The sequence below is a fragment of the Annulohypoxylon truncatum genome (assembly GCF_022578515.1).
Source record: "Annulohypoxylon truncatum strain CBS 140777 unplaced genomic scaffold F4807scaffold_18, whole genome shotgun sequence".
NCBI lineage: Eukaryota > Fungi > Ascomycota > Sordariomycetes > Xylariales > Hypoxylaceae > Annulohypoxylon > Annulohypoxylon truncatum.
This window is the reverse complement of record NW_025953804.1, coordinates 498655-520992: the sequence shown is the minus strand read 5'-3', so window position 1 is coordinate 520992 and position 22338 is coordinate 498655. Positions and strand designations below refer to the sequence as shown.

The following is a 22338-nucleotide window of genomic DNA, read 5'->3' as shown; positions in this document are numbered from 1 at the left end:
TGGGAAAACTAGGCAGGTATTTATGCACTGTTTGGACACTGAAACGACTCTTATAGTAGTAATGAGAATAAGTGCCCACGGAGTCCTGAAAAGAAGAATACTAGAAATATCATATTTATATATCAAGAATACAGGTAACATCTTGGCTTGGGGGACCTCATCCAAAGGTTTTGCAACGCCGACGTAAAAGGAGAACTTCTTGTTTCCAAGTTGCGTCGTCGACTATTCCATGTGCTAGGTCAATATTACTCCTTCTCGGACTCCTCTCGATATTTTCTTAACCTCACACATCATGGATTCCTCAGGAATACGTCCACAAGGCAGAAAAAGGGCATAGGAAATATTCCCTTGCTCCAGTCAACTTCTTTTTGAAAGCAATTCGTGTAGGCTGGACAGAGAAACAACGACATTACGGTATCGCCGCCGCTGTCCCCCAGGATCTATATTTCTTGACCCAGCAGACCGAGAAACGCCGGCCAGAATAGAAGAATCCATCACCGAGACCGTTGCTAGTACGTCCGCTGATCCGCGGAAATGGCAGGGCGACTCTAGCATAGAAAAGATGGGCAAGTCTCTACTAAGCGGTACGATCATTATCGGAGATTAGATCTCGTTAAATTCTTCCTCGGATCGCCGATTTTGGAAATTTCTAATGCAGAAATAAAGTTAATGAGGAAGAGATTACTACTACGTAGGTAAATGCTAATAGTTCAAGACTACCTCCATGAGTATTGTGAAGCAATTGTACCTCGACCGGAGAAGCTGGCAGACGTCAATGTATACTACCCCCATTTTAATTACCCTTTGCAAATTGCTGCTGCTTGGGGCCACCTATATCTTGTCCGCTATCTTCTAGACTATGGAGCAAATCTCCGACAACGTTATCAAAGGGGTAACGTCGCATACCGGCAGAAACAATACATTCGTCATGACTCGAAAGGGAGCGCTTTGCTAGCTGCCGTTTTCGAAGGCTGTAGACATCCTCCGCGTCCTCTTAGAACCGCAGCATCGACTATCCACCTTGGATGATGGATATCGCATGGCGATCATGGCTGGGCTGTGCGGTGGCCACCTTCATCTTTCCGAATTATTCATCCACGTAGAGGGAAGAACTCTATCTGATTATTCGGAGCTGATCCCGTGCAGGGCCTTCACAGGGCTGTTATGTGGGACGTTCGCACCTAGCCGAGTGGATTTTATCGAAATATCCAAATTTGCTCGGTCGAAAATTGGAGGATGGACGTTCTGTTGGAGAGTGGATATGACTCTGTACAAGGTTGGAGCGGAGTAGATACCCAGGAATGACAACCCTTTTGATCGATGCCGGCGCTCCGTCAAATGATGGATAAAAACACTCAGAACTCTTCCATAGTTACACCAGCGATAGGATTTAGAGGATTAGTAAATTTGCTGTTGTCCCTTGGACCCAAGGATCGGGAAATAGACAAGAGTAGAGATGCCCCAATTCCATCGACATAGCGCGGGTGCGCAGCGGCTAGTGAACTAGAATCAACGTTGATCTTTAGTGTTGACATCGGTGCGAACGGCTTAATATAGTGTATACGTGAGTCCATGTTGATCCCTTGTAGATGGCGAACTACCTGCGGAACAGAGTAGACGCGTATATTCGTCCCTCAATCTGGCATATGTTAGCGAGCGACGAACGCAGCAGAGCGGGTGTAATGTACCATCTTCGACGCCAACCGGTGAAATGGCTCTCTTCCTCACCTCCATCCAAACGCGGGACAGAGTGGTAACGAAAAGAATCAAGAGACTCAGGTTCCAAAAATTCCCTACCCGACCGAAGTCAAGTAGAAGTGGTCATGTAATAGTTTTCAACTAGCAAAAAGACGCACTCGGATTGCTCCTCACTGTGACGCCTAAAGCCCGTGCACTAAGATGAGGAAAAAAGAGAGAGAAAGGAAGAAAGATTGAGAGGGGAAGTCCAGGTATTTATATTTTCTGAGAGTGGGGCAGTGGTCTGGCTGATTTGCCCTGCCTGCCCTGTGCTGCCCTGTGTAACCTAGCGACTTCCTTAGCTAATCACTGTGGCACGTCTGTGCGCATAATAAAGTTTAAGCTTCATTGTTTGCTCCTCATACGCAACAGGCAACCACCTGGCACCTGCCTGTGCAGGCGGAATTTAGTCGCAACTCTTTCCTCATACTGTGCCTTGTGAGCTTTGGTCAGGTACGCCAGATACATTCATGGGTATCGTCATGTGCATACATAAATGCATAAGGCCGTTTATAAGCAAACGAATAGGTACACATGTATCACGGAAAAGGGGGAAAACTTAGAAATGATCAAAAACAATTAATATTATCAGTTCTTTATGGTGGTATGTTCTCCGTATCACATTTCATGACGTTCCATTCGCCATTATTCTCGTCTCTCTCCAATGGTATCTTGTACTTGCATCCGCTGGACTGTCCGATTCTTGATCCAGATCATCCGAGATCATCTCCTTCAAATATCTTATTATAGTGCTGACAACTCCCAGAGTTGAGGCGAATTACTATATTCGTATAGGTCCGATAGCAAGATAAGCAGCTCATTCCATATCCCCGTCTTTAGGGGTCGGATTGTCGACCCGGCGAGCGGGTTTGTCGTGATGATGATGCTTCTTGCCGTCGTGGTGGCTTTCACAGCCGTGTTGAGAGGCTGAGGCGGATATGTTAGCCAAGCTTCCAAATGGGTCGCGCTTTAACATGTTTGGTGTTAACTTACAGCATCCTCTTATGCAGGATTTGCAACCTTCTGGGTCTACCGCGCACTGCGCCACACACGCATTTATACACCTCGCGATATCTTCTCTATGACGATAATGACATCCGGGTTCGTGTCCTCCTTCGCCATCTTCGTAGCGCTGGTCAGGCGAGCCAAGGACACCATTCAGGCCACTATTCAAGCCACCCAAAATCGCGCTCGACGCGTCATCTACGGCTGCTGGAAGCGGTTGCGGGAGCGCTAAAGCAGCTGCCGACATGGCAATGATAAGTGTGAAGGGATGCATTTCAGATGCTGCGTTATTAACTAGTAAGTCCTAAGGCGCGGGGTTTAGCCGAAGATTTCTGGCGATAAGCTTGAGCGACTGGTGGTAGCTGCTATTGGAGATTGAGATTGAGATTGGGAGAAGTTATTGGTATTGTATGGGATGATGGATTGCGGATGATGTTGCATTTGACATCATGGCTAGCGATGGAGGCCTCTCTTATAAAACCAATGCCCAGTTAGAGAATTGCCTCTCGAAAAAGGGAGGCGAAGGAAAAAAGAATCAAAGACGATAGAGTTCAAAACTCAAGAACGCGAAACTGGGATATAATGGCTGAAGATTCCTAGCATCGCCCGCCTCACGCCACGTGCTATCGACTCTACCCGTGTCTCAGCCAGCCCTTCAGATCCGCTCTATGAACATTCTCGTTCCGAAGCACATCAATTTTTCTGAGACATGCCTTATCGGGACCCTTCGAATTCCAAAGCAGTGTAGGAACCATGGGGCTAGCCTCAAAGTGCTGCGATGAGAGGTCGATGGCATCCAGATGGAATGCGATGATAAGCCGAGTTCACTTATTCACTAGTGGGTTTTATTTGTTTCGTTCTGCCCCCTTGATTTCTGGAATAGGCACAGAGCTCACTTTGAATGAAGTGAATTTAGCCATTCTGAAGCTTGTCGAGGCCTTCAACATCGACATCCAATGGGGCTTGGCCGGTAATGGATTACTCTTTCTTGGATGTCGAAGTCCGTCAACTAAACTATGTTTATTCCAGCTTATCCTCGCCATACGATACTAGCTTGGTCCTGCTAAGTTTTGGTTTCAACATGAGTGACTGGTCATTTCTACGTTGCGTTTCAGCATAGCTTCTAAATTCCAGAAAAAGCAATCATTGATAACACGATACCCTAGATTCCATGCTGAGTAAGATGACAAGACGTTTCAGTATCGGTGAGATGAGAGTATGCGGAGGGCATTGGTTGAGGAGTGCTTTTAAAGAGCATATTTTGGGTAAAGGTTACGAACAAGTTTCCTGATCCCTATCCACGAGCTCTTGTATTCCCCTTCACTACCCATCATTAAAATAGCACAAGTGATCTAGATTTCAGGAATCCTTGATAAAGATGAGTGATTTACAAATCACGTGATCAAGATACTAGCTGCATGAAGGTGCGTCGGCGGCGGCGTCAATCAACTAGATAGACATGAACCAGTATTGTGCTTATCATGAAACTCAAGAATCCCACTGAGAAGTATTCGACGACGTGGCAAGACGCGGTGAATTCTTTCCTCTCAAGCCTAGCTCCAACAGAGCGAGATGCTTTTCAAGCGCCAGCAAGTCCGGATGATTGCATGGCCGTCCTCTTAGCGACGCAACGGCGAAAAACCAAGCTGGCACGGATTCTTGATCTAATGAGACCAGCGATCGATCCTCTAAAAAGATTCGAGGGTGCCATCGATGTCATCGTCCAAGTCAATGCGGGGATTGCCTCTCCAATTTGGGGTCCTCTTAGGATCGTCATTACGGTGAGCGGACATCCGCCCGGATGTGGGTACCCAATCACCGCTAACGGTGTCCGTGGCGTGTGAAGTTATCCGCGGATCACTTTCACACTCTAGAGAGCATAGCTATGATCATCCATAGGATCATAAGCTCGCTGCAGAGATTCTCCAAGTACGAAGAGCTATTCGAAAATAACCGACTCGTCCAGGACGCGATAGGGGCTCTCTACTGCGATTACCTCGATTTCTGCGTTCGTGTAACTAGATTTTACTCGACATCTTCGTTTCGTAGGTCCTATGTAGTATTTATCAAGATACATATTTTCCTAATGTATGACTAGGAGCGTTCTTCTCCTCTTTTGATAAAGACTTCCAAGATGTTTCCGAGAATATCCAACTCCATAGCCAGAACGTGGACTGGGCAGCACATGCCGCGCATATCGAAGAGACCCAACGGGAAGCGGAAAAGGCAAAGTTAGAGAGACGAGGTATGGTCTTTACCCAAAGCATTTTGACGGAAGTATTCCCCTTCTAAGTTGCTACAGCACACGAAAGGGGTAATATTCTAAGATGGCTATGTCCGTCAAACGTCGACGATGACCTTGAAATGCATTTGAGCGATTGCTTGCCTCATTCATGCGATGATATCCTGGTATCTGAACAATTCCAATCATTAGTTTCTACGGATGACATAGGGAAACCTCACATCCTCGCGTTGCAAGGCCTGCCAGGAAGCGGAAAGACCACAATGGCTGCCTTCATCATAGACCATTTGAAGAGCAAGGGATTCAACGTGTTATACTTTGTCTTTAAAGCGAATGATGGAGAAAAATGCACCCTGCTTCACTGTGCCCGAACGATTTTATCTCAATTAATCCGACAAGAGGAACATCTCTACGATTTGGTCGAGCCTTTCTACCAAGAGAGTGGCCGAGCAATAGCTGATTCACCAACGGAAGTTCTCCGAGCTCTGTCTACAGCACTCCATCATTCAAAAGCCAACCGAATATTTGCTGTCCTTGATGCTCTTGACGAGTCGTCGAATATCGATGAGGTCTCGCAATGGATCACCACCCTAGGTAGACATGTTCGAATTCTCAGTACATCCCGACCTTCATCATCGCTCTCACGGTATCATACGTCTTGGTCAATCTTCAGAATCGGCAACCTCGAGACAGAAAGTATCAAAACCTACATATACACCCGGGTGCAAAGAAATCCAGTGATACGCGACAAAGTCATCGGAAAACAAGTGGCAGACTACGTCGTATCAGCAGCGCAAGGCCTTTGGCTCTACGCTCGCCTCATGATGGATGACATCGACCGGCTCCCCTCAATCGGGCAGATCCAAAAGCAACTCGCAATGCTTCCCAAAGGCTTCACCGAACTCTACACGCAGATAATACGGACGACCGAAGCAAACTACAGCCCCATCGAGCTAAAACTAGCCCAACAACTCTACCTCTGGATAGACACCGCAGACTACTTCCCGAAATTCCTCGTTTTAGACGACAACCGCCTCGGATACGAGATGCTCGAGCTAATATTTCAATACGCGAACTCCGGCGAAGCGGTCCACGACCCCGGGGCCCAAGCCCAGCGCGTCTCCGGCCCCCTCATCTCCGTCACCAGTTCAAGCACTCCGTCCACATCCGCAGACACACAGGCCTACGAACTCGACTTCATCCACCACACCGCGGCGCAGTACCTACGCTCCAGCGCCACGCTCCCCGCCTCCCACCTCCCGCAGACCCTGCGCCCGCGGCGCCTACGACACTTGCACCGCGCCGCAGTCGCAGTATGGTACTTCGAGGAGTGCGCGCAGTCCGCCTCGATGTTGTCCTACCTACAGCAGAGCGGGGGGCGGCCCACGCGCTCAATAATCACGTACTTCGAGATGGCTTACGGGCTATGGAGCGCTTTGCACCTCGTCCGGTTCCCCGACGACGTCGTCGAAGACGCGGTCGAGGCGGCTGAAGCAGAAGCCCTGCTGCGGGCGCTGACGGAGTTCATCGAGACGCCGAGGTGCCTGCGCTGGATCGAGTGCGCCATTATTATTAACTACCGGGGCAGGTTCCCGCACCTGCTGTATAACGCGGTGGATGGCTGGAAGGCGGCGAGGGCGGTTGAGGACCATCGGTTCGCGCCGTGGCTGGCTTTCTCGAAGGCGAGGGAGCGCTTTTTTAGGAATTACGCATGCGTACTGGCGACGACGGGTGTGGGGAGGGAATCGGCTCCGAGGGAGATCATGGATACGGAGATAGAGGAGATAATGGGGGATGAAGTGGCGCGCGAGGTTCTTCGCTTGGGATTGCGATGGAGAAAGCTAGCGTTTCCCGGAGCCGATGCAATAGACCTAGGTCTTGACTAGGTAAGTTGCGGGTGATATACGTGTATACAATACATATAAATTCTCGGGGCCGTTAAAGGGGTGGTATCTGGATATGCCCCTACCCCTTTCTCTTCAAACTCACAGACGAGTTCTTGATGATAAGAAATCTAGTGATCTCCCATAAGAGTGAAATCGCGATTCAAGATAGACGCTTACGCGGCTTTAGAGCCTCTAGGCTGTATATTTTGCTCCGATACCTATGCATGTTGGATGAATGGTTGAAAGAACTCGGGACAATATGTCAAAGTATCCATTGTGACCGGCATAAATGGGAGGAACAGAAATTTCTAAACTTAGTTCGAGGCTCAAAGACGGGACCGAGATGCCTTTTCACTCGAAGACAAAGATCTTCGAACCGCACCTAATAGCACACTTACAATGATACATCAGTATACTCGTGAAAGAAGCCCCAACACCGAATTACCGAGACGCGTAACATCGGACAATGAATCGTGTTCAAGTATAAGTAAACATTCGGGTTCTCTTGCGTACTCGAAGACGTAGCCTGGATTATGCAGGATTATTGCTTTCGTTTCCTAGTCTCTATCTACACGGGTACTCACCCCAGTCAATCATTCGTGAATATAACGACGGTCTTCACATTCATTTGAAAGTTTTATAAAACGTTCTCCCTCTCAACGGGATCTCTTGTGTCAAAAATACCACGAAAAGAAAAACATACATCAAGCATCAAAAATCAAAAACTTCAATATATCACATATCAAAATGCAGTTCGTCAACGTCATTCTCCTAGCGACCGCAGCCATGGGCTTCGTCATCCCGACAACACGCGACTTGCGATGGAGTTTAAGCGGGCGCACCGCCGCTGACCAAATCTTGAAGCCTGAAAACTTCGCACAGGTGCAACAGGATAGGCGAAAGGTGCAACTCACCTGGGAAGGACACAGTGGCTAGGCTGGATTCTAGCCTGGGTTAAAACGGGGTAAACGGGATATGGAGTTTGGTATTCGGTTTTACCTGTACATGTTCGTAGCTGAAATGAAACGCTCTTTCAAGATTGGATGGGACCTTGAAGTTTGTTATGTCGTAGATATGTCCTGTAATCGTTGATATAGATACCTGGATCTATCCCTGGACATGCTGAAAAGGAAAATAAATAGAAAAATATCTACTGAGCTTACCTACTTTAGTAATAGAAAAAAAGAGGCGATGAAATGCGGAAAGTGAGGCGAAGTGAAATAACTCGCCGTGAATGTCCTTCAGCCCCTCTTCTCAAATTCTATAAAATTCTTCAGCCCGTTGGTATTTCACTCGATACTCGTGGGGATGATAGTGCGCTGCTGCGGAAAAAGTGGCAATGTGGAGAATAAGCCGGGGAGAACCACGCAAAATGGCCTGAACCGGTGGGATCATTCCTCTCTTATCTTAACAAGAATTCGAGGTGCTTGTGAACAAGGAGCATGGAAGAAAATCTTGCAGCACCATTCCAAGAATGGGCTGAGACGGGAAATGGCATGGGTGCGGCCCCGGCGACTTGGAATTGCCCCGTTTGACCCCACCGACGCTTATGCGCTTTTGTGCCTTTCCATCTGGGATCCTGGCTTTGATTCGGGCCTCTAATCAATTCGTTCGGCTTATTGGGTACTTAAGCTGTTCAGGTACTGGTACCTAGGTAAATAGATAGGCAATTCCGCGATGCTTTTTTGATCTTGCTTAATGTGCCGAACAGTCGAGAATCGAGTAGGTCCTTTCCGATCTTGTAGGTAGTGTCCTCTTTTCTTATCATGATAAAAAAATCACTTTGTGGCGGTCTCGGCAATGTCCATCTTGTCTTGTCTCCATGTCTATGATATGGTACAGGCAAAAGCCACGGTACGCCATCAGATGGAAAGATGCCATCATCCTGGGATGTGTGCCCCTGAAACTAGTTTTAGGGCCATGGCTATGACTCGTCGTTTGTGACGGCAGTTTGGCACCATCCGGAGCTAGGTATCTCGCCTTCGCCGAGGACAGCCTTCTAGGACTATCAATTCTTTTAACCGAGTCTGCTGAATCAACTTCAAATTGTAAGAAGGTCATGTAGTCCTTCCGAAGCCACAAAGTCTGAATCTGTAAACGGTAACTTGAATTGATGAAGTGAAGAAATAAAAAAAAAAGTATTTTTCTTCAGTTTAAGTTCGTATCTAAAAATTTCTAGCAGGCACTCTCCTTGTCAAAGGCCCTGTAAACCCCCACTAAACTCTCCCTTCAGGACTTCTTAGCTCCTTCTGTGGCACTCTAGTGCCCCTAGTGGTGCAGAGTGGATCTCTGTCACCGAAATAAGCAGGGAGGGGTGAAAGCGCGCTAGTCCCGAAGGGTATGTTTTAATTGATATCAGGTCATGTGAGAGCGTGTGTATATCCCGTTGAGTGCGACGCGTGGGCCAACTACCATCACCAAATTAACGTGTTTGCCTGAAAAATACGGAATACACCAGCGTTGCAATTACCTACACCGGTACTGCATACATACAGCTAGACATGGGTATTCTGCTATATAAAGAGGGCGCTGCCCAGATCTTTCCTTTCCTTTCAATCATCCACAACTTTGAAGGCTCTAGTAGTGTAAGGTAGGCCATTTTCTCATCTCCTCATCTCAATTTTTAATCTTTTCCAACGTCGCAACGAATATTTCCCCGTCGCCATCTCTGTCATTTCATCACGAATACTCTAAATACCAAATTGCCGCAATTTCTGCAATCTCAGCGACCGAGACGGGATTTCTCGCAATACTCGATATTGACGGAGTGATTCCTCGGTCGGCAATCTAAGAATTACAACAAACCACGAGTCTGCCTAATTCATTCAAGATGTTCAGCCGACGATTTGAACCACCACAGAACAAGAGCTTCTCCAAGACTCATAAAGTCAATAAATCCAGCTCATCATTCAGCAAATCTCACGGTGTTTCGAAGAGCCGACATGAGCCTCGTCAGCATCGCCGCCCTGCGACAGCAACATCTTCAAATGTACCAAGTGATCCAAATGTACTCTCACCACCTGGGTATGTCTTATTTTCTGTTCATTTATCATACTATTCCCATTTTGACATGCACTAATCGTCTTATCTCTGCAGTACATTGACGCCTTCCATCGTGACACTGGTCATCGGAAGGGACCAACGTATCTTCGCTGCTCACGAAGACGTTCTCAGCGCTTCGCCTTGGTTTCAACAAGCCTTGTCCGATCAATACATGGATTCGCAGAACAGCAAGCGCATCCATCTTCCCGAAGAAGAGCCCGAGATCTTCTCATCTGTCTTGGAGTATTTATACAAGGGCGATTACTACCCTCGTTTGATCCATAACAAGCGTAGGAACTCGTGGGAGATCGAGCAGATCCAAGATGAAGGCCAAGGCTCGAATGAGTCCACTGTCTATCATCGTGGTGTCGATGGCGACGTTTTGAAAGATACTGTCATCTATTGCACTGCCGAGAAGTATGGTCTCGAGGAACTCAAACGAGTTGCTCTACGCAAGCAGGGTCTTCGTAAGTAATCCAAATTGCCGTCTAGTCTTCTTAATCAATATGCTAATGATATCAATAGAGTCAGGCATTCAATGCAGCACCATCCTGGCGTCGGCTCGCTATGCATATGCTAATACGCCTGACACTGACTCTAAATTGCGAGCTCACTACCTCGCTCTCATCATTCGCAGTCGCAGCACATTCAAGCGAAGTGGTACTATGCAACTAGAGATGTTCAACGGCGGCACTCAACTTTTCTTTGACCTATTCGTCGCTTTATGCAACCATGTCGACGATATTTCTAGCGCACAGTAAGTCGCCTATTTTAGATACCACATGCCGCAACGCACTAACAGTTCCCCCCAGAAACACCCCACGCAGCAACCGTCACTTCTTTTGAAGGGTTCTGCCACCTCCACGATCTACATTCCCCATCCCACCATATTTTCTAATATCTACCCCAGACCCACCCCAACGCCCGTGGATCTCATCATCTTAAAACTTAATGATCAACGTTTTTCATACCTATTTCTGTATTTTCTATTCTCACTCAGAAAGACTCGAGGACTTTTTCGGATCGGAGTACATCGGTGACAAGTACCACACTACTGGCGTTTTGGATGCTATCTGGATTGGTAATTCCACGGCGGGCAATATCTTTTATTTCATTTTCCTGATATCTCCTGTATCACTATTCTCGGAAGCATCGCTCCAGCAGGAAACTTGGAGGACCTCACAGGGGCCAGTGAGGTGCTCATATCCTTTATGTGTGACGGGGTTCACTCACTTGAAGGAGCGAAGAAAAAAAATAATGACGTTGGCGAGTTTTATGATGAAGTTGTTAACGCTTTTCTGAGAAGGGCGAGAAATGAGGAGCAAATGGATACGATAAAAAAAAGGGAGAGGAGTTATCTGGCCGTGTTTCTGACACAGTCGGCGGAACGATGATGAATCTCCCCTGTACTATTACATTTCTGAACTATCGTTGATAGCAGCGAGCTATTTTCTGCCTATGGTTTTTATTTCTAGAGATACCTTACCAAGGAAGGCTGATGAGGGATCGATCACCGAAAAAAAACACTAATGAATATTTAACGTTCTTGTATATGCTTCTTAACCTTGAGTCTTTTGAGCGATGGTAACACTTGTGATGGCCTCTTTATCTAGACTAGAAACGGCTCGCTATTACTAATCTTGCCTCCGCCCCATCCCGCGCCGTAAGGTCCGGATGGATGGATATCCGTCACATTAATAGGTACCCAATCCTACACATCGCGCAGTAGTACCAAAAGCAAGTAGAGGCAAGCATGTAGCTATCCGAAGAAAACACAAAAAGCGGCCCTGATTCGCCAATGGCACGCCTCCACACCCATCCGACACTCGTCCGCGCACCATACCAGTCTAACCAATCTCCTATCCTTACTCTTTTCAGAATATCTAAAACATTAGGTACCTACTACCGTAAGACAATCCAGACCCTGGTCATAAGTGAAAGTGGTTGCATATGGCCCCCACATCCACACCACACCCCCCCAACCCCCTTCGAAGGGATGTGTGAGTCATCTCTCCTCTCCGCAATCAGCCCAACATGCATCCACAGACCTGTGGAACGATGCAAACCACCCAATCTCGCATCGAAGGATGAATAGAATGATTAGGATGTGCGGGTCGGGCTAAGGAATGGGATGGATGGTCAGCTCGGTTTATCTTCCCCGGAATACTGGTGCTGACCGGCTTTCAAGGAACATGATGGGGTACCTATTATATTGGTTTGAGAGTGAAACTAGTTGATTGTGTCTATATTCGATGTATTTACCAATATTCATTCCTTACCGAGGCATATTCTAGAAGAACGGATTAGGTGATACATCTCTAGGCAGAACACTCTATGTCGATCACATCACTTCAAAATTGCCTCAAGTACCTAGGTATCGAGCAAACGGAGGCAATAATAGTAGGTATGTCATAATATATGACCGGGAAAGATCACGGCGCAAGCCTTCGTGCATTATTATTCGTTGCTATCATAAGTTAAGAGGAGGCTGCAGAGCGGGATCTAACGCATACCCGAATCTAGCATTTACCTGACTTCCCCACACCTGCCCGAAGTCAGCCGCATTCTCCATGCAAGGCAACCAGGTGCTGTTATTGGTAGCTTTCGGTCTGGATCCCCCCTCTTCCAAAGATGGTGACACGTACTTGAAGGGCCGCCTGTCCTCACTCCGCCGTGCTCAGTCGGATGACATATGCGAGTCTTATTTTTCCGTTGGCTTATCGACTCAGACTTTCGTACCGGGAAAGGCACCAGTCTTGCTTAGTACGACAGTACCGCGCTCGTGAGCGATGTATCCCTTCATTAGATTCTGTGATAGGGTTATTCCGTTAGTGAGTCATACTGAAGCTGAAGTTGGAATACCACCAATAGGAGGACACGATGTTGTAGGGTAGAAAAGATCATTGAGCACACCATAGGGGTTAGACTCGAGTATAAGATAGCTCCTAAACAGCGCACACCCAATGCCGGAAAGTATATGAATCATCCTGTCCCACACCACCAACGTCGTCCAACGTCTTGGAACATATCGTAAGGAGGGAGTGGAATAAGAAGCGGAGACAGGGGAAGATAAGGAAGAGAAAGGATATTTCATACCTTATAGATCATGTTGGCCAGCAGACATTCTACCTCGTCAGTATCAATGTCTTCACCGCCACTGATCTTTATCGCTGCAGCGAACTCAGCCACCGGAATTCTTGTGCGACGAACAGGTGCAGCACCATCCTTTCCTTCCTCGAAGCCGCCAGTGATGAACACTTTTCGTAGTAGATTTCTCAGCGCAATATCGCGGCCACGTTCCAGAGTTAGGTAGATGCGACGTTTTATGAACTCATCTTGACCATCTCGTAGGGCAACGTCAAATGCGTGGAGATCTGCCTTCTTGATCGCTGTGCCTAGCGGCAAGAAGAGCTTCTGTAGTCGAGGAAACGGCTCGAGCAGCTGAGCACTAGGCAGCGTGTGAGTCGTAAGGAGGTGACAAGGGATTAGATAGGTTAGGATCAACCTATAAAATGTAAGTATGGGATTAGCTAGCTATGGGGGCAAATGATCTTACTCGAGATTGCGCTTGGCGTCTTTGTGACACATGTGCCAGGCCATAGTAAGATGTTGCTCGGCCTACACAGATATTGTTAGCCGACGACACAGCAGATAAAGATAAGTTATTCCCCGTACCTGTACGTAATTCTCCTCGAGAAATGACAAGACTCCTTCGTAATACTTGAAGGTGACCTGCTGCGACTTCGGGAACTTGTCGAGAGTCGGCATGTCTCCTCGACCTGCCTGGATTGCCTTCAGAACGTTCTTGGACAGAGTTGCCGAGTTCAATTTGAAGTAACTCTTGAAAAGGAGGTTGATGGCATAGTAAATGCCCCATTTGCGTGATTCCTCTAGCGGCGCCCTGTCGTTTAGACACGTCTGAAAGATTCTGTTGAGATGTCGCGTGCAATCCTCGAGCATCTTATGCTCTTCAGATTCGGGATCGAAATCATCTTGCATCATGGTATCGGAGGCATCATCATTGCCAATCTTCTTCTCCTGGTCTGCTCGGATAGCAAACAGTCGTAAATACTTACCTGCCACATACAGGCACGGGATGGTCCAGTTCTCGAATTCGTAATGGGTGTATCCACGTATGACCTGCAGTGTCAATTCTCTCCACGCCTCATACACACTCTTCCACGACGAAGTTGATGCCTTATACACAGTTAGCAATCAATCATGAAGAAACAGTAACCATCTAGTGAGGCTAGCTGAGGATAAGGGGGAGAAAAACGGCATTAGCAAGATGAAGTCATACCCTTGCATCGTTACGCAGGCCTTCCACGGCGAGCAGCTCTCCTATGGCTTTCCAATAGGCGAGATACAGCTCGAACCACCCGGTAGTCTCTTCCTTAGAGAGCCTAGGACGGGAAGGATCTGTGGAGAACAGGAAGTTAAGGTCGGACGTGGCGTCTCGAAGATTTCCTCGACCCCAAATTGCTAATAATTTGGCGGAGTTATTCTGAACATCCGGCTTAAGACTTTCGGCAAGTTGGTCTCCTTTCATCTCGGAATATGCCGTTCTAAATTCCTTGATGAGGGAATCCATGACGAGCAGGTAACGGGGCTGCAGCAGCCCGACAATGACCGAGTGATCCTAAGGTTTTTGTAGTTTCAATAAAAAAGAAACTAGGAATGGAGAATCGTAGTCGTCGAAGTGGGCATTATATTATTGTCATTTTGTGTTTAGGAAGGTTCCAGTCGTTGAGCAACTCATTGCATTTGACACTTGGTAGACTGGTAAGTTGACTGTCAAGGTGAGAATCATTCCTTGAACGGTCCGTCACACTGCAATTGGTTAAGTTCGACCTTCATGGGTACCTGACGAGCCGTCTGCTTCTCACTAATCCTAATTAGGAATCATAAGAAAGTGCAGGCCAAAGAAGGCCAATGTACCTAGGTACTGTACTAGACTTTCGAGTATTTTACATGGGATAATTTCACCAATATTGAGGTAAATCATTTACAACTTGTAAATATATATATAGATAGATGTTAATTATTATACAGATTTTCTTTTCATTTTTATCTTGCTTGTTGATATAGAATCAAACTGTGAAGCACATTCCTTTTTTGTACCTAGCCTTAATGCGTGGAGGGGAGCAAAGGCACTAGCCACATACCCCACATTGTCTACCGATACTGCCACTTTTCACCTGTCCTAAGCCACAGACCACTAGGGCGGGAAACCCTTAGCACCAGAATTTTTGCGAAAACTTTCTGGTAAGCGAGATTCAACGTTCAACTCCAAAGTGAATTCCTACTTTGAACACATCACGACCAAGGTCACGACCATATATAACATTTCACAGTAGGTTCACCCTCAACACATCTCCTCACTTGTTACTGATTACTGACATTATTAAAGATGGGTAAGCTTCATTTTTTATTATTCTTCTCTATCCAGGCGCTCGATGCAATCTGCATGCAATCCATTCAAACGACCTTCGAATATTTGCGACCGATCAAGAATAAATACGACGGCTCAATCAAGGAATAAAACACACGCACGCATATATATACGCACGATCACTCTGTATTTGCAGTCATTCTAAATTAACCGGAGCTTCGATTTCGAACGACTCAAAAAATTGCGACGAAATCTGGGAACCTGGAACCTCGAAATTTCGACAAGACAAACCCACACGTACCAACCAAAATTCGACACGCGAGAAAACCTGACAACCACACCGACAGAACACAACACAGACACCAAACAATGCAATACTCGGTCGCACTGCGCATTCGTTGCAATCAATACGCAGCATATTTTGTTATTACGGTAAAGAAGCACCGCTAATCATGATCACATCAGGTCGTCTTCAAGAATACCAGGTCATTGGCCGCCATCTGCCTTCCGAGGCCAACCCCACCCCCAAGCTTTACCGCATGCGAATCTTCGCTCCCAACGAGGTCGTCGCCAAGTCTCGTTTCTGGTACTTCCTTACCAAGCTGAAGAAGGTCAAGAAGGCCAATGGCGAGATCGTCAGCCTGAACAAGGTAAGCCATGATAATCAGATCTGGTCAAGGAAAATAATATGATGATGGGAATTGACATTGTATGACTAGATCGCTGAGAAGAACCCTCTTCGCGTCAAGAACTTCGGCATCTGGATCCGATACGACTCCCGATCTGGTACTCACAACATGTACAAGGAGTACCGAGAGATGTCGCGAACCGACGCTGTCCAGGCTCTCTACCAGGACATGGCCGCCCGCCACCGCGCTCGATTCCGGTCGATCCACGTATGATCCCCTCTTCTCTATTTTTGCATTTCTACCGTGACTAACATTATTCTAGATCCTCCGTGTCGTTGAGGTCGAGAAGACCGACGACATCAAGCGACCTTACATCAAGCAACTCGTCACCAAGGACCTCTCTTTCCCCCTACCTCACCGTGTCCCGCGCATCTCGAACAAGAAGGTGTTCAGCGCCACCCGACCTTCCACTTTCGCATAAGGGTTTTTCGTATTGCAGTCGGGGATTTCTGGGAATCGGTTTGCCGGTGTTCATTACGGAATTGCGGAAAATGAAGTCACTAGCATGTGTGCTCGGTAGATAGTCCTGAGCAATGAATGCATACCACTGATGAACAAAAAAAACACACACATCCATGAGCAATGATCGGTACAGGTCATAAGTTTTGTTTTATTTTACATGTCGTACAGTAAATTGTACAGGAGTATGAGTGGTATCTTGCGTGATCTCATGTCTTAATCTAATAGTAACCCATATCGCTCGATCCCGACTTCGACTGCTCGTCAGCGTCGGCCTGGGTCTCATTTACAAAGTCGTTCCAGGTACTCCAATCCATCGTATTCGCACCACCACCACCATCACCCAGATCCAACATGGGTATCTCGAAGCTGAGATCTCGCCATCCCAGCATCGACTCGTTAAACGCGAACGGAGACATGCTGAGCGAGCTTAGATCTGGCGGGGCGCTAGGTTCTCTCGCATTGCGGATTTCGGCCCCGAAGGCGCTTTCCGGCTCTGTCATGGTCACGTCTTCTCTTTCTGGTCTTGGTGGAGATTGGGTGGGATTCGGGATTGGGTTTGGGTTTGGATTGGGGTTTTCGGGGCTTTTGGTCCGCATGTTGATCTTGCCGACGTCTATTACTCCGTCTTTGAGCACTATCGTGGTTATGCGGGTTTCTGCAGCGTCAGCGGTCGCAGTGGTGGGAGTAGACTTCGCGGCGGTGTTCGCAGACATCGTAGTTGTAGTCGAGGCTGTAGCTGCTGGTACGGCGACATTCGTAGCAGAAGCAGGGGCAGGAGTAGCGGCGGCGGCGGCGGCACCCACGGCGGCAATCCTAGCCGCCTTGGCTTTCTTATACAGCTTGCGTATGGGCCGCCACAGAGTCCCGCTCTTGGTGTCGGCGATGATCTCGCTCCAGCGCGGGAACACGTCGTCGACGGTACGCCAGGCGCGGTCTACCAATTCGCCCCGCGTCTGCGTGCACAGCTCCGCGAGGACGACGGCTAGAGGGTGCCATTGCACGTACGTGTTCGCCCACCAATAGAAGCGATCACCGTACGGTCCGTTTTGCAGGTACTCGCTCAACTCCATGATGGATATGGCTGTGCGCAGCGTTGCTTCGTGTGGGACGATGGTGGGCTTGGTGGGCCTGGATGTGGAAGAGGAAGTGGTGTTTTGGTACGGAGATGTTGAGAGTGGCTGAGGCTTACGGCGTGGGTGGACGGGGTACTGCATTATGAGCCATAGCTTTAGGATTATTAGACGTACGGTAACGGAGGCGAGGTAAGATGGCGCGCGGTTGGGGTCTGCGCCGACGACGAATCGCGATTCTAAGACTTGTGCCTGTTTCACGGCTTCTTCGACGGACTGGGACGTCGGACCGCTGGCGTTCGGGCCATTGCTATTGCCCTTACCCCCGTCGTGCGATACCCCCAGCGCGCCATTCGCGTGTTCAATCTGCAGGAACAAGTTCGAGCACTGCGCTGTGCATAAGCTGAATGTCATGTCCGTCGGTCCCTGTTTCTCAGTGAGTTGGCCCCGAGTCTCCGGCCCAAAATCAGCATCGTCGATATTAAGCGGCAGCTTAGTATCATAGCTATCCCTCGCAAGCACCGTCGTCGTGCCTCTATCTTCCGCCCCCCTAATATCCAACATAACAAGCTGCCACCACAGCCGGCGCCGCAACTCCGCTTCGTAGGGCCGGAGGTGCGCGTTGCTAGCCTCGTGGTGCAGGTTTAGGGCCTGCGCGAGTCGAATTGGCAGGCTCGTGAGCGCCCACGAGGCCCGCGAACCGCTGCTGCCGCGCACACATGCTACATAGAGCATTAGCGCCTGCAGTGTCTCGAGGCTCGTGTTGTTGAGGTAGTCGGCGCGCCCGAGGAGGTGCTCGACAGCGCTAGCAAAAGAGCGCATTAAGTCCTCGTGCCGCCGGCCTAGGTGTGTAAGACAGGCGGAGGGGAAGAGGCTGGCTGTGGCTGCGTGGTATATGGAAAAGAAGAGGACTTCGGTCTCTGGGCTGAGGTGCGGACGTGCGGATTCAGGGGCGTTGGCGAAGGCGAGAAGAGCCCCCTCTATTGTTGGCCGGTGCAGGATCTTGATGATCATATCCACATTCGTGAAAAATGTGCTCGTGAGGAAGCGGATATGGTCCGAAGACGGATGTTCTATGGCCTCGTAGGAGGTACGGGGTGAGCTCCCCAGGAGCATGCCGGGAGATAATGCAGATGCTGAGCTGCTACCGTCGTTTGCCGACTCCGGCGTGGCCTCCTGCAACATCTGTTCCTCATCCTCCGAGTCTGTTGACTGCTCGAGGGCTTGTTTCAGCCCTTCGACCTCGACGCTAAGACTAGACCAGAACTCTCCGCTGAGATACCGAGAAGCTTTGCTACTTTGGAGAGCTTGCTGCCAATCGTCCTGCTTCTCATCATTGGAAGCTTGTGCTTGGCTCGAGCCTCCTTCCGAGTTAGGACGAGCCGTGTCTTGACTCGTAGACGGACCTGAGGCTGTCGTCGCCACATTGTCTCCCGCCAGGGCTGAAAGGCCGACATTTCCTACTATAGACTCCAGCCGGCTTAGACGCTGTAGAAGTTCCGAGTTCTTGTTCTTCCGTGGTTTCCGGATACGCTTCCGCGTGGGAAAGATACACTCGGCACCGGAACGCTGACAATGAGTACACGGATATTCCCGGCTACATTTCAACTTCCGGGCCCGGCAATTAGTACAACTGAGGGGTTTCGGCTGGAGCTGATGTTGAGACGGCCGCGACGCCACGTTAGTCGATGGCTGCTGCGGGTCCATAGTAACTCCGAGTTGGTGGCTCGCGATCCCAGCAGCTAATATATTCTAGATCCTAACCCCATTGAGCAAATCGAGACGCTATATCCGGAATATATATAAGGAATTGTTGATTATATGATCCAAGACGCGGCAAAAGATGGGAGAAACTGATAAGCTTAGGTAAAACAGAGATACCTGGATTTAACCAGGTTTTTAATGGGTCATATGACATACGAACCAAGGTAGGTAGGGCTGAGCAGTGACTCCAAGCTTCAGAAGGAGCTGGATCGACAGGGTTAATGCCGAAAAAGGAATCTTTACTTACTCGTTACAGTTAGCTTGTCTTACGCGCCCCAGATATCTACGTAACCCTAGTGTATTCGGTATGTACATAGTTCTGAGGAAGGCGATTTCTGGCAGTGGATATAATGTGCGAAGTGGACGTTGAGGCGGCAGGAAGTCTGGATATATATTTCCCTGCCCAGGTTAGGTTTAAGAACGAGCTACTTCAGCTTGGCTCGACAACTGGCTACGTTGACACAGGGTAACGTTCGAGCTATTCTAAAAAAAAAAAAAAATAGGGGGCCAATCAACACCATTATAAAGGTAAGTTAACCCATGACTTATAATTGAATTTATCGAGTTGATTTCTCGTATCTACTCAAACCCTTCATGGTTTGAGTTCTAACGGAGGTCAATCCGGCAAAGAGCTTCTAGGAACAGGCCCCCTTCAGCGATCAAACACTAGTTCAGTTATTGCCAGGAACGCGTTGTCTTTCCTACAGCAACAAGGCGTCGCTCTTCCGCCTTCAATAGGGCGGTTTTCACGCGATGGTTCGACATTGCTCGTCTTCCTCCACGGAGCTGGAAACGGCTCATACGCGAAGAGACCTCAAAAGTCTCCGCGCAGAATATCATCCTTGCAATATTGAGTCAGAGCTGCGTTGTGTCGCTCTCTATGTGACTTGCTCTTGACTATGCCATTTCGAACAGAAACAATAGAAGCTATTGCGGATGATGAGACAGACGAAGACCAGACATTGTCGAAAGACCTAGGAGCCCAAGCTCTCGTCTTCGAGCGAGATCTGATTTGCCTCTAGTCTATAAAAAGCCCTAAGAGGGAAAGCACTGCACGGTCAACGCCAGTGTTCCTAGCCACGGTGATGCGGATGAGAAGAAGCCATATCAGCTGGATGAAGGTACTGCATAGACAATGCAGACTGCTGGATTTGAGGTTGTGTGGAAGCTCTATCAAGGTCTCGGGCACTGATATAAGATACTAGACGAAATCGATGATATTGTTCATTTCATTCAGAAAAAAAGGTGGCCGGGATATCTCGCAAGAATAGTGATGCCAGCCCCTGTACGGCGCACATCCGAAGCTCGCACTAAATCCCACTCGAATGAACTTGGACTGCCTATTCTCTGTTAACGGGGGTCTAGACCTAGTGGAATTCTAAGTCACCTGACCTCTGTATAGAACTTGGCTGTAAAAGTCCAGCTTAATTATGAGTTAAGGCATGCGCGCGCCCTTGAGGATCCGGCTGCATATCACTTCACGATATATGGGCCTTTTAAGGGCTGGAGGTAATTTATCTTAGAAACATGCACGTCTTCCTCGTTCGGTATGCAGGCGGCCGCTTGATCACTAGTGAGTCACCGTTCAGCTAAGATCTCGCGCTATATATCCCCGGGGTGTTCTGGATTTAGACTATCTTGGGGAGTGCCGAATTTTCATTCCAACTTACCCAGACCACAAATTGCGGGAAAACGAGATAAATTATCATTAATCCGGTTGTTGTGAGGGTTGGAGCTCGTTCACAATGTCTGTTCAGCCAAAGGTTGTCGTTAAGACACACTTACCAACCCAACCGTTCCCACTTAACGCAGAGAGGAAACCCATCCGTACGGAAAGACTCATCATCCGCCCATTTTCTGAAGATGACCTTGATGGGATGTATGCCCTGCGTACGCAACCAGAGGTTATGAAGTATACAGCAGTTGGGCGGATCGACGCCAACAGGGAGGAAACTCAGGCGTTCATGGCTCGTTTTATGCCACCCGAAGACGTTCGGACTTACAACAACATAATCACACTCGCATCGACAGGTGAGATAATTGGAGTAGGAGGAGGCGTATCTAGGCCAGAGTCCGTTTTCGGCTGGCCTGAGATCGGATACTTGTTCAAAAAAGAATATTGGGGGCAGGGCTATGCTACAGAATTCCTTAAGGCATGGTTGAACGATTGGTGGACACTGCCACGGTCTGAGGTTGAGGCACAGGTCGATGTGCAGTCGGTAGATGGGGCCGGAGAGGTGCCGGAGATGATCACGGCGTTTATTGAGGAGTCAAACGTAGGAAGTCGACGCGTCCTCGAGAAGGCTGGGTTCCGAGAGTTTAAACAGTGGAATGAGCCTGATGCTCGAGACGGATATGAGAGAGATGTGACTCTTGTTGGATTTGTCTTATCATCTGCCGACATAAAGAACTAGCGCCCGAAGTAGTTGAGACCCCCGAACGGCCGCTAGGGTGGACCGGGAGTTGGGGCCCCGTATGGGTCTTACAGCCACATTACTATTGAAGTTGGATCGAGTCGGCAGAAGGCCAATGATGATGACATTAAACAGCTTTTCAGCGATATACTCCTCATGTCAAAACAGCTTAGTTGATGTCCATCGAGATACCTAACTGATTCAGTAGATAATGGATCTAGACAAAGTCCGTCGAATCCGGAGGCACGGCTATGGAAGACAATGATATTAAGCCATAGGACACTCACAAATGTACCTAGCCACTCTAGCCACTCAAGGACAATGTAAAAAAGGTGGTGTTTTACCAATTGCTGAGGCAGATATAACTCGGGGTTGGACAAAATATGCACAGCCATCCAGGTTGGTACGAATTGGTCCATCGAACAGAGAGGCAATGGTATGATTGTGAAACCGTATTTACCTTATTATTCGACCGGGGGAATGTGGTATGGGTCCAAAGGTTACAGTTAAGTACGAAATGAGACAGAAGACGAAGGAAGATCGATTACACACCGAAGGATGCGGTTCGGAAACACATGAATTACCTGGATAGGAATTGAAATGGGCCGGTGAGAGTTATGGATGTAAAAACTGCC

General features: G+C 48.3%; 8 protein-coding genes across 8 annotated transcripts; 5 read left to right on the top strand and 3 right to left on the bottom strand.

Annotated features, from left to right (window-relative positions):
• The first annotated feature begins 655 nt into the window (after positions 1-655).
• Positions 656-1685, top strand: F4807DRAFT_427855 (uncharacterized protein). The gene has a single exon (XM_047998210.1). It carries the CDS (start codon positions 700-702, stop codon positions 1027-1029), a length of 330 nt encoding a protein of 109 aa, XP_047853804.1. The 5' UTR covers positions 656-699; the 3' UTR covers positions 1030-1685.
• Positions 1686-2481: 796 nt separating this feature from the next.
• On the bottom strand, positions 2482-2989 carry F4807DRAFT_460975 (uncharacterized protein; the record flags this gene model as incomplete). Its single annotated transcript, XM_048001611.1, has 2 exons — positions 2482-2664; positions 2771-2989. 2 exons carry the CDS (start codon positions 2987-2989, stop codon positions 2482-2484), a joined length of 402 nt encoding a protein of 133 aa, XP_047853803.1.
• A 1020-nt stretch (positions 2990-4009) lies between these two features.
• F4807DRAFT_102421 (uncharacterized protein) lies at positions 4010-7334 on the top strand. Its single transcript, XM_047992651.1, has 4 exons — positions 4010-4523; positions 4589-4787; positions 4841-4987; positions 5045-7334. The coding sequence occupies exons 1-4, from the start codon at positions 4224-4226 to the stop codon at positions 6868-6870; spliced, it is 2472 nt and encodes an 823-aa protein (XP_047853802.1). The 5' UTR covers positions 4010-4223; the 3' UTR covers positions 6871-7334.
• Positions 7335-9277: 1943 nt separating this feature from the next.
• F4807DRAFT_427833 (uncharacterized protein) lies at positions 9278-11475 on the top strand. The gene is made up of 4 exons (XM_047998209.1): positions 9278-9894; positions 9967-10379; positions 10438-10669; positions 10725-11475. Exons 1-4 carry the CDS (start codon positions 9701-9703, stop codon positions 10756-10758), a joined length of 873 nt encoding a protein of 290 aa, XP_047853801.1. The 5' UTR covers positions 9278-9700; the 3' UTR covers positions 10759-11475.
• Positions 11476-12902: 1427 nt separating this feature from the next.
• On the bottom strand, positions 12903-14936 carry F4807DRAFT_102319 (PCI domain-containing protein). Its single transcript, XM_047992650.1, has 4 exons — positions 14213-14936; positions 13588-14109; positions 13469-13530; positions 12903-13417 (listed from the first exon to the last, which is right to left on the bottom strand). The coding sequence occupies exons 1-4, from the start codon at positions 14501-14503 to the stop codon at positions 13003-13005; spliced, it is 1290 nt and encodes a 429-aa protein (XP_047853800.1). The 5' UTR covers positions 14504-14936; the 3' UTR covers positions 12903-13002.
• Positions 14937-15633: 697 nt separating this feature from the next.
• On the top strand, positions 15634-16544 carry F4807DRAFT_102298 (ribosomal L18ae/LX protein domain-containing protein). The gene is made up of 3 exons (XM_047992648.1): positions 15634-15954; positions 16024-16200; positions 16256-16544. The coding sequence occupies exons 1-3, from the start codon at positions 15757-15759 to the stop codon at positions 16412-16414; spliced, it is 534 nt and encodes a 177-aa protein (XP_047853799.1). The 5' UTR covers positions 15634-15756; the 3' UTR covers positions 16415-16544.
• Positions 16044-19598, bottom strand: F4807DRAFT_102308 (fungal-specific transcription factor domain-containing protein). The gene has a single exon (XM_047992649.1). It carries the CDS (start codon positions 19230-19232, stop codon positions 16674-16676), a length of 2559 nt encoding a protein of 852 aa, XP_047853798.1. The 5' UTR covers positions 19233-19598; the 3' UTR covers positions 16044-16673.
• A 1436-nt stretch (positions 19599-21034) lies between these two features.
• Positions 21035-21703, top strand: F4807DRAFT_460969 (acyl-CoA N-acyltransferase; the record flags this gene model as incomplete). Its single annotated transcript, XM_048001610.1, has 1 exon — positions 21035-21703. The coding sequence occupies one exon, from the start codon at positions 21035-21037 to the stop codon at positions 21701-21703; it is 669 nt and encodes a 222-aa protein (XP_047853797.1).
• Between the last annotated feature and the right edge of the window lie 635 nt (positions 21704-22338).

Coding starts and splice junctions, on each gene's coding strand:
- F4807DRAFT_102319 (XM_047992650.1), bottom strand. CDS start 14,503: ATGGATTCCCTCATCAAGGAATTTAGAACGGCATATTCCGAGATGAAA. Junction 14,110..14,212: donor GCCTGCGTAACGATGCAAGG/GTATGACTTCAT, acceptor ACTGTGTATAAG/GCATCAACTTCGTCGTGGAA. Junction 13,531..13,587: donor TCGAGGAGAATTACGTACAG/GTACGGGGAATA, acceptor ATATCTGTGTAG/GCCGAGCAACATCTTACTAT.
- F4807DRAFT_102298 (XM_047992648.1), top strand. CDS start 15,757: ATGATCACATCAGGTCGTCTTCAAGAATACCAGGTCATTGGCCGCCAT. Junction 15,955..16,023: donor AGATCGTCAGCCTGAACAAG/GTAAGCCATGAT, acceptor TTGTATGACTAG/ATCGCTGAGAAGAACCCTCT. Junction 16,201..16,255: donor CTCGATTCCGGTCGATCCAC/GTATGATCCCCT, acceptor ACATTATTCTAG/ATCCTCCGTGTCGTTGAGGT.
- F4807DRAFT_102421 (XM_047992651.1), top strand. CDS start 4,224: ATGAAACTCAAGAATCCCACTGAGAAGTATTCGACGACGTGGCAAGAC. Junction 4,788..4,840: donor TTACTCGACATCTTCGTTTC/GTAGGTCCTATG, acceptor ATGTATGACTAG/GAGCGTTCTTCTCCTCTTTT. Junction 4,988..5,044: donor GGCAAAGTTAGAGAGACGAG/GTATGGTCTTTA, acceptor AAGTTGCTACAG/CACACGAAAGGGGTAATATT.
- F4807DRAFT_427833 (XM_047998209.1), top strand. CDS start 9,701: ATGTTCAGCCGACGATTTGAACCACCACAGAACAAGAGCTTCTCCAAG. Junction 10,380..10,437: donor TCTACGCAAGCAGGGTCTTC/GTAAGTAATCCA, acceptor TGATATCAATAG/AGTCAGGCATTCAATGCAGC. Junction 10,670..10,724: donor GACGATATTTCTAGCGCACA/GTAAGTCGCCTA, acceptor AGTTCCCCCCAG/AAACACCCCACGCAGCAACC.
- F4807DRAFT_427855 (XM_047998210.1), top strand. CDS start 700: ATGCTAATAGTTCAAGACTACCTCCATGAGTATTGTGAAGCAATTGTA.
- F4807DRAFT_102308 (XM_047992649.1), bottom strand. CDS start 19,232: ATGGACCCGCAGCAGCCATCGACTAACGTGGCGTCGCGGCCGTCTCAA.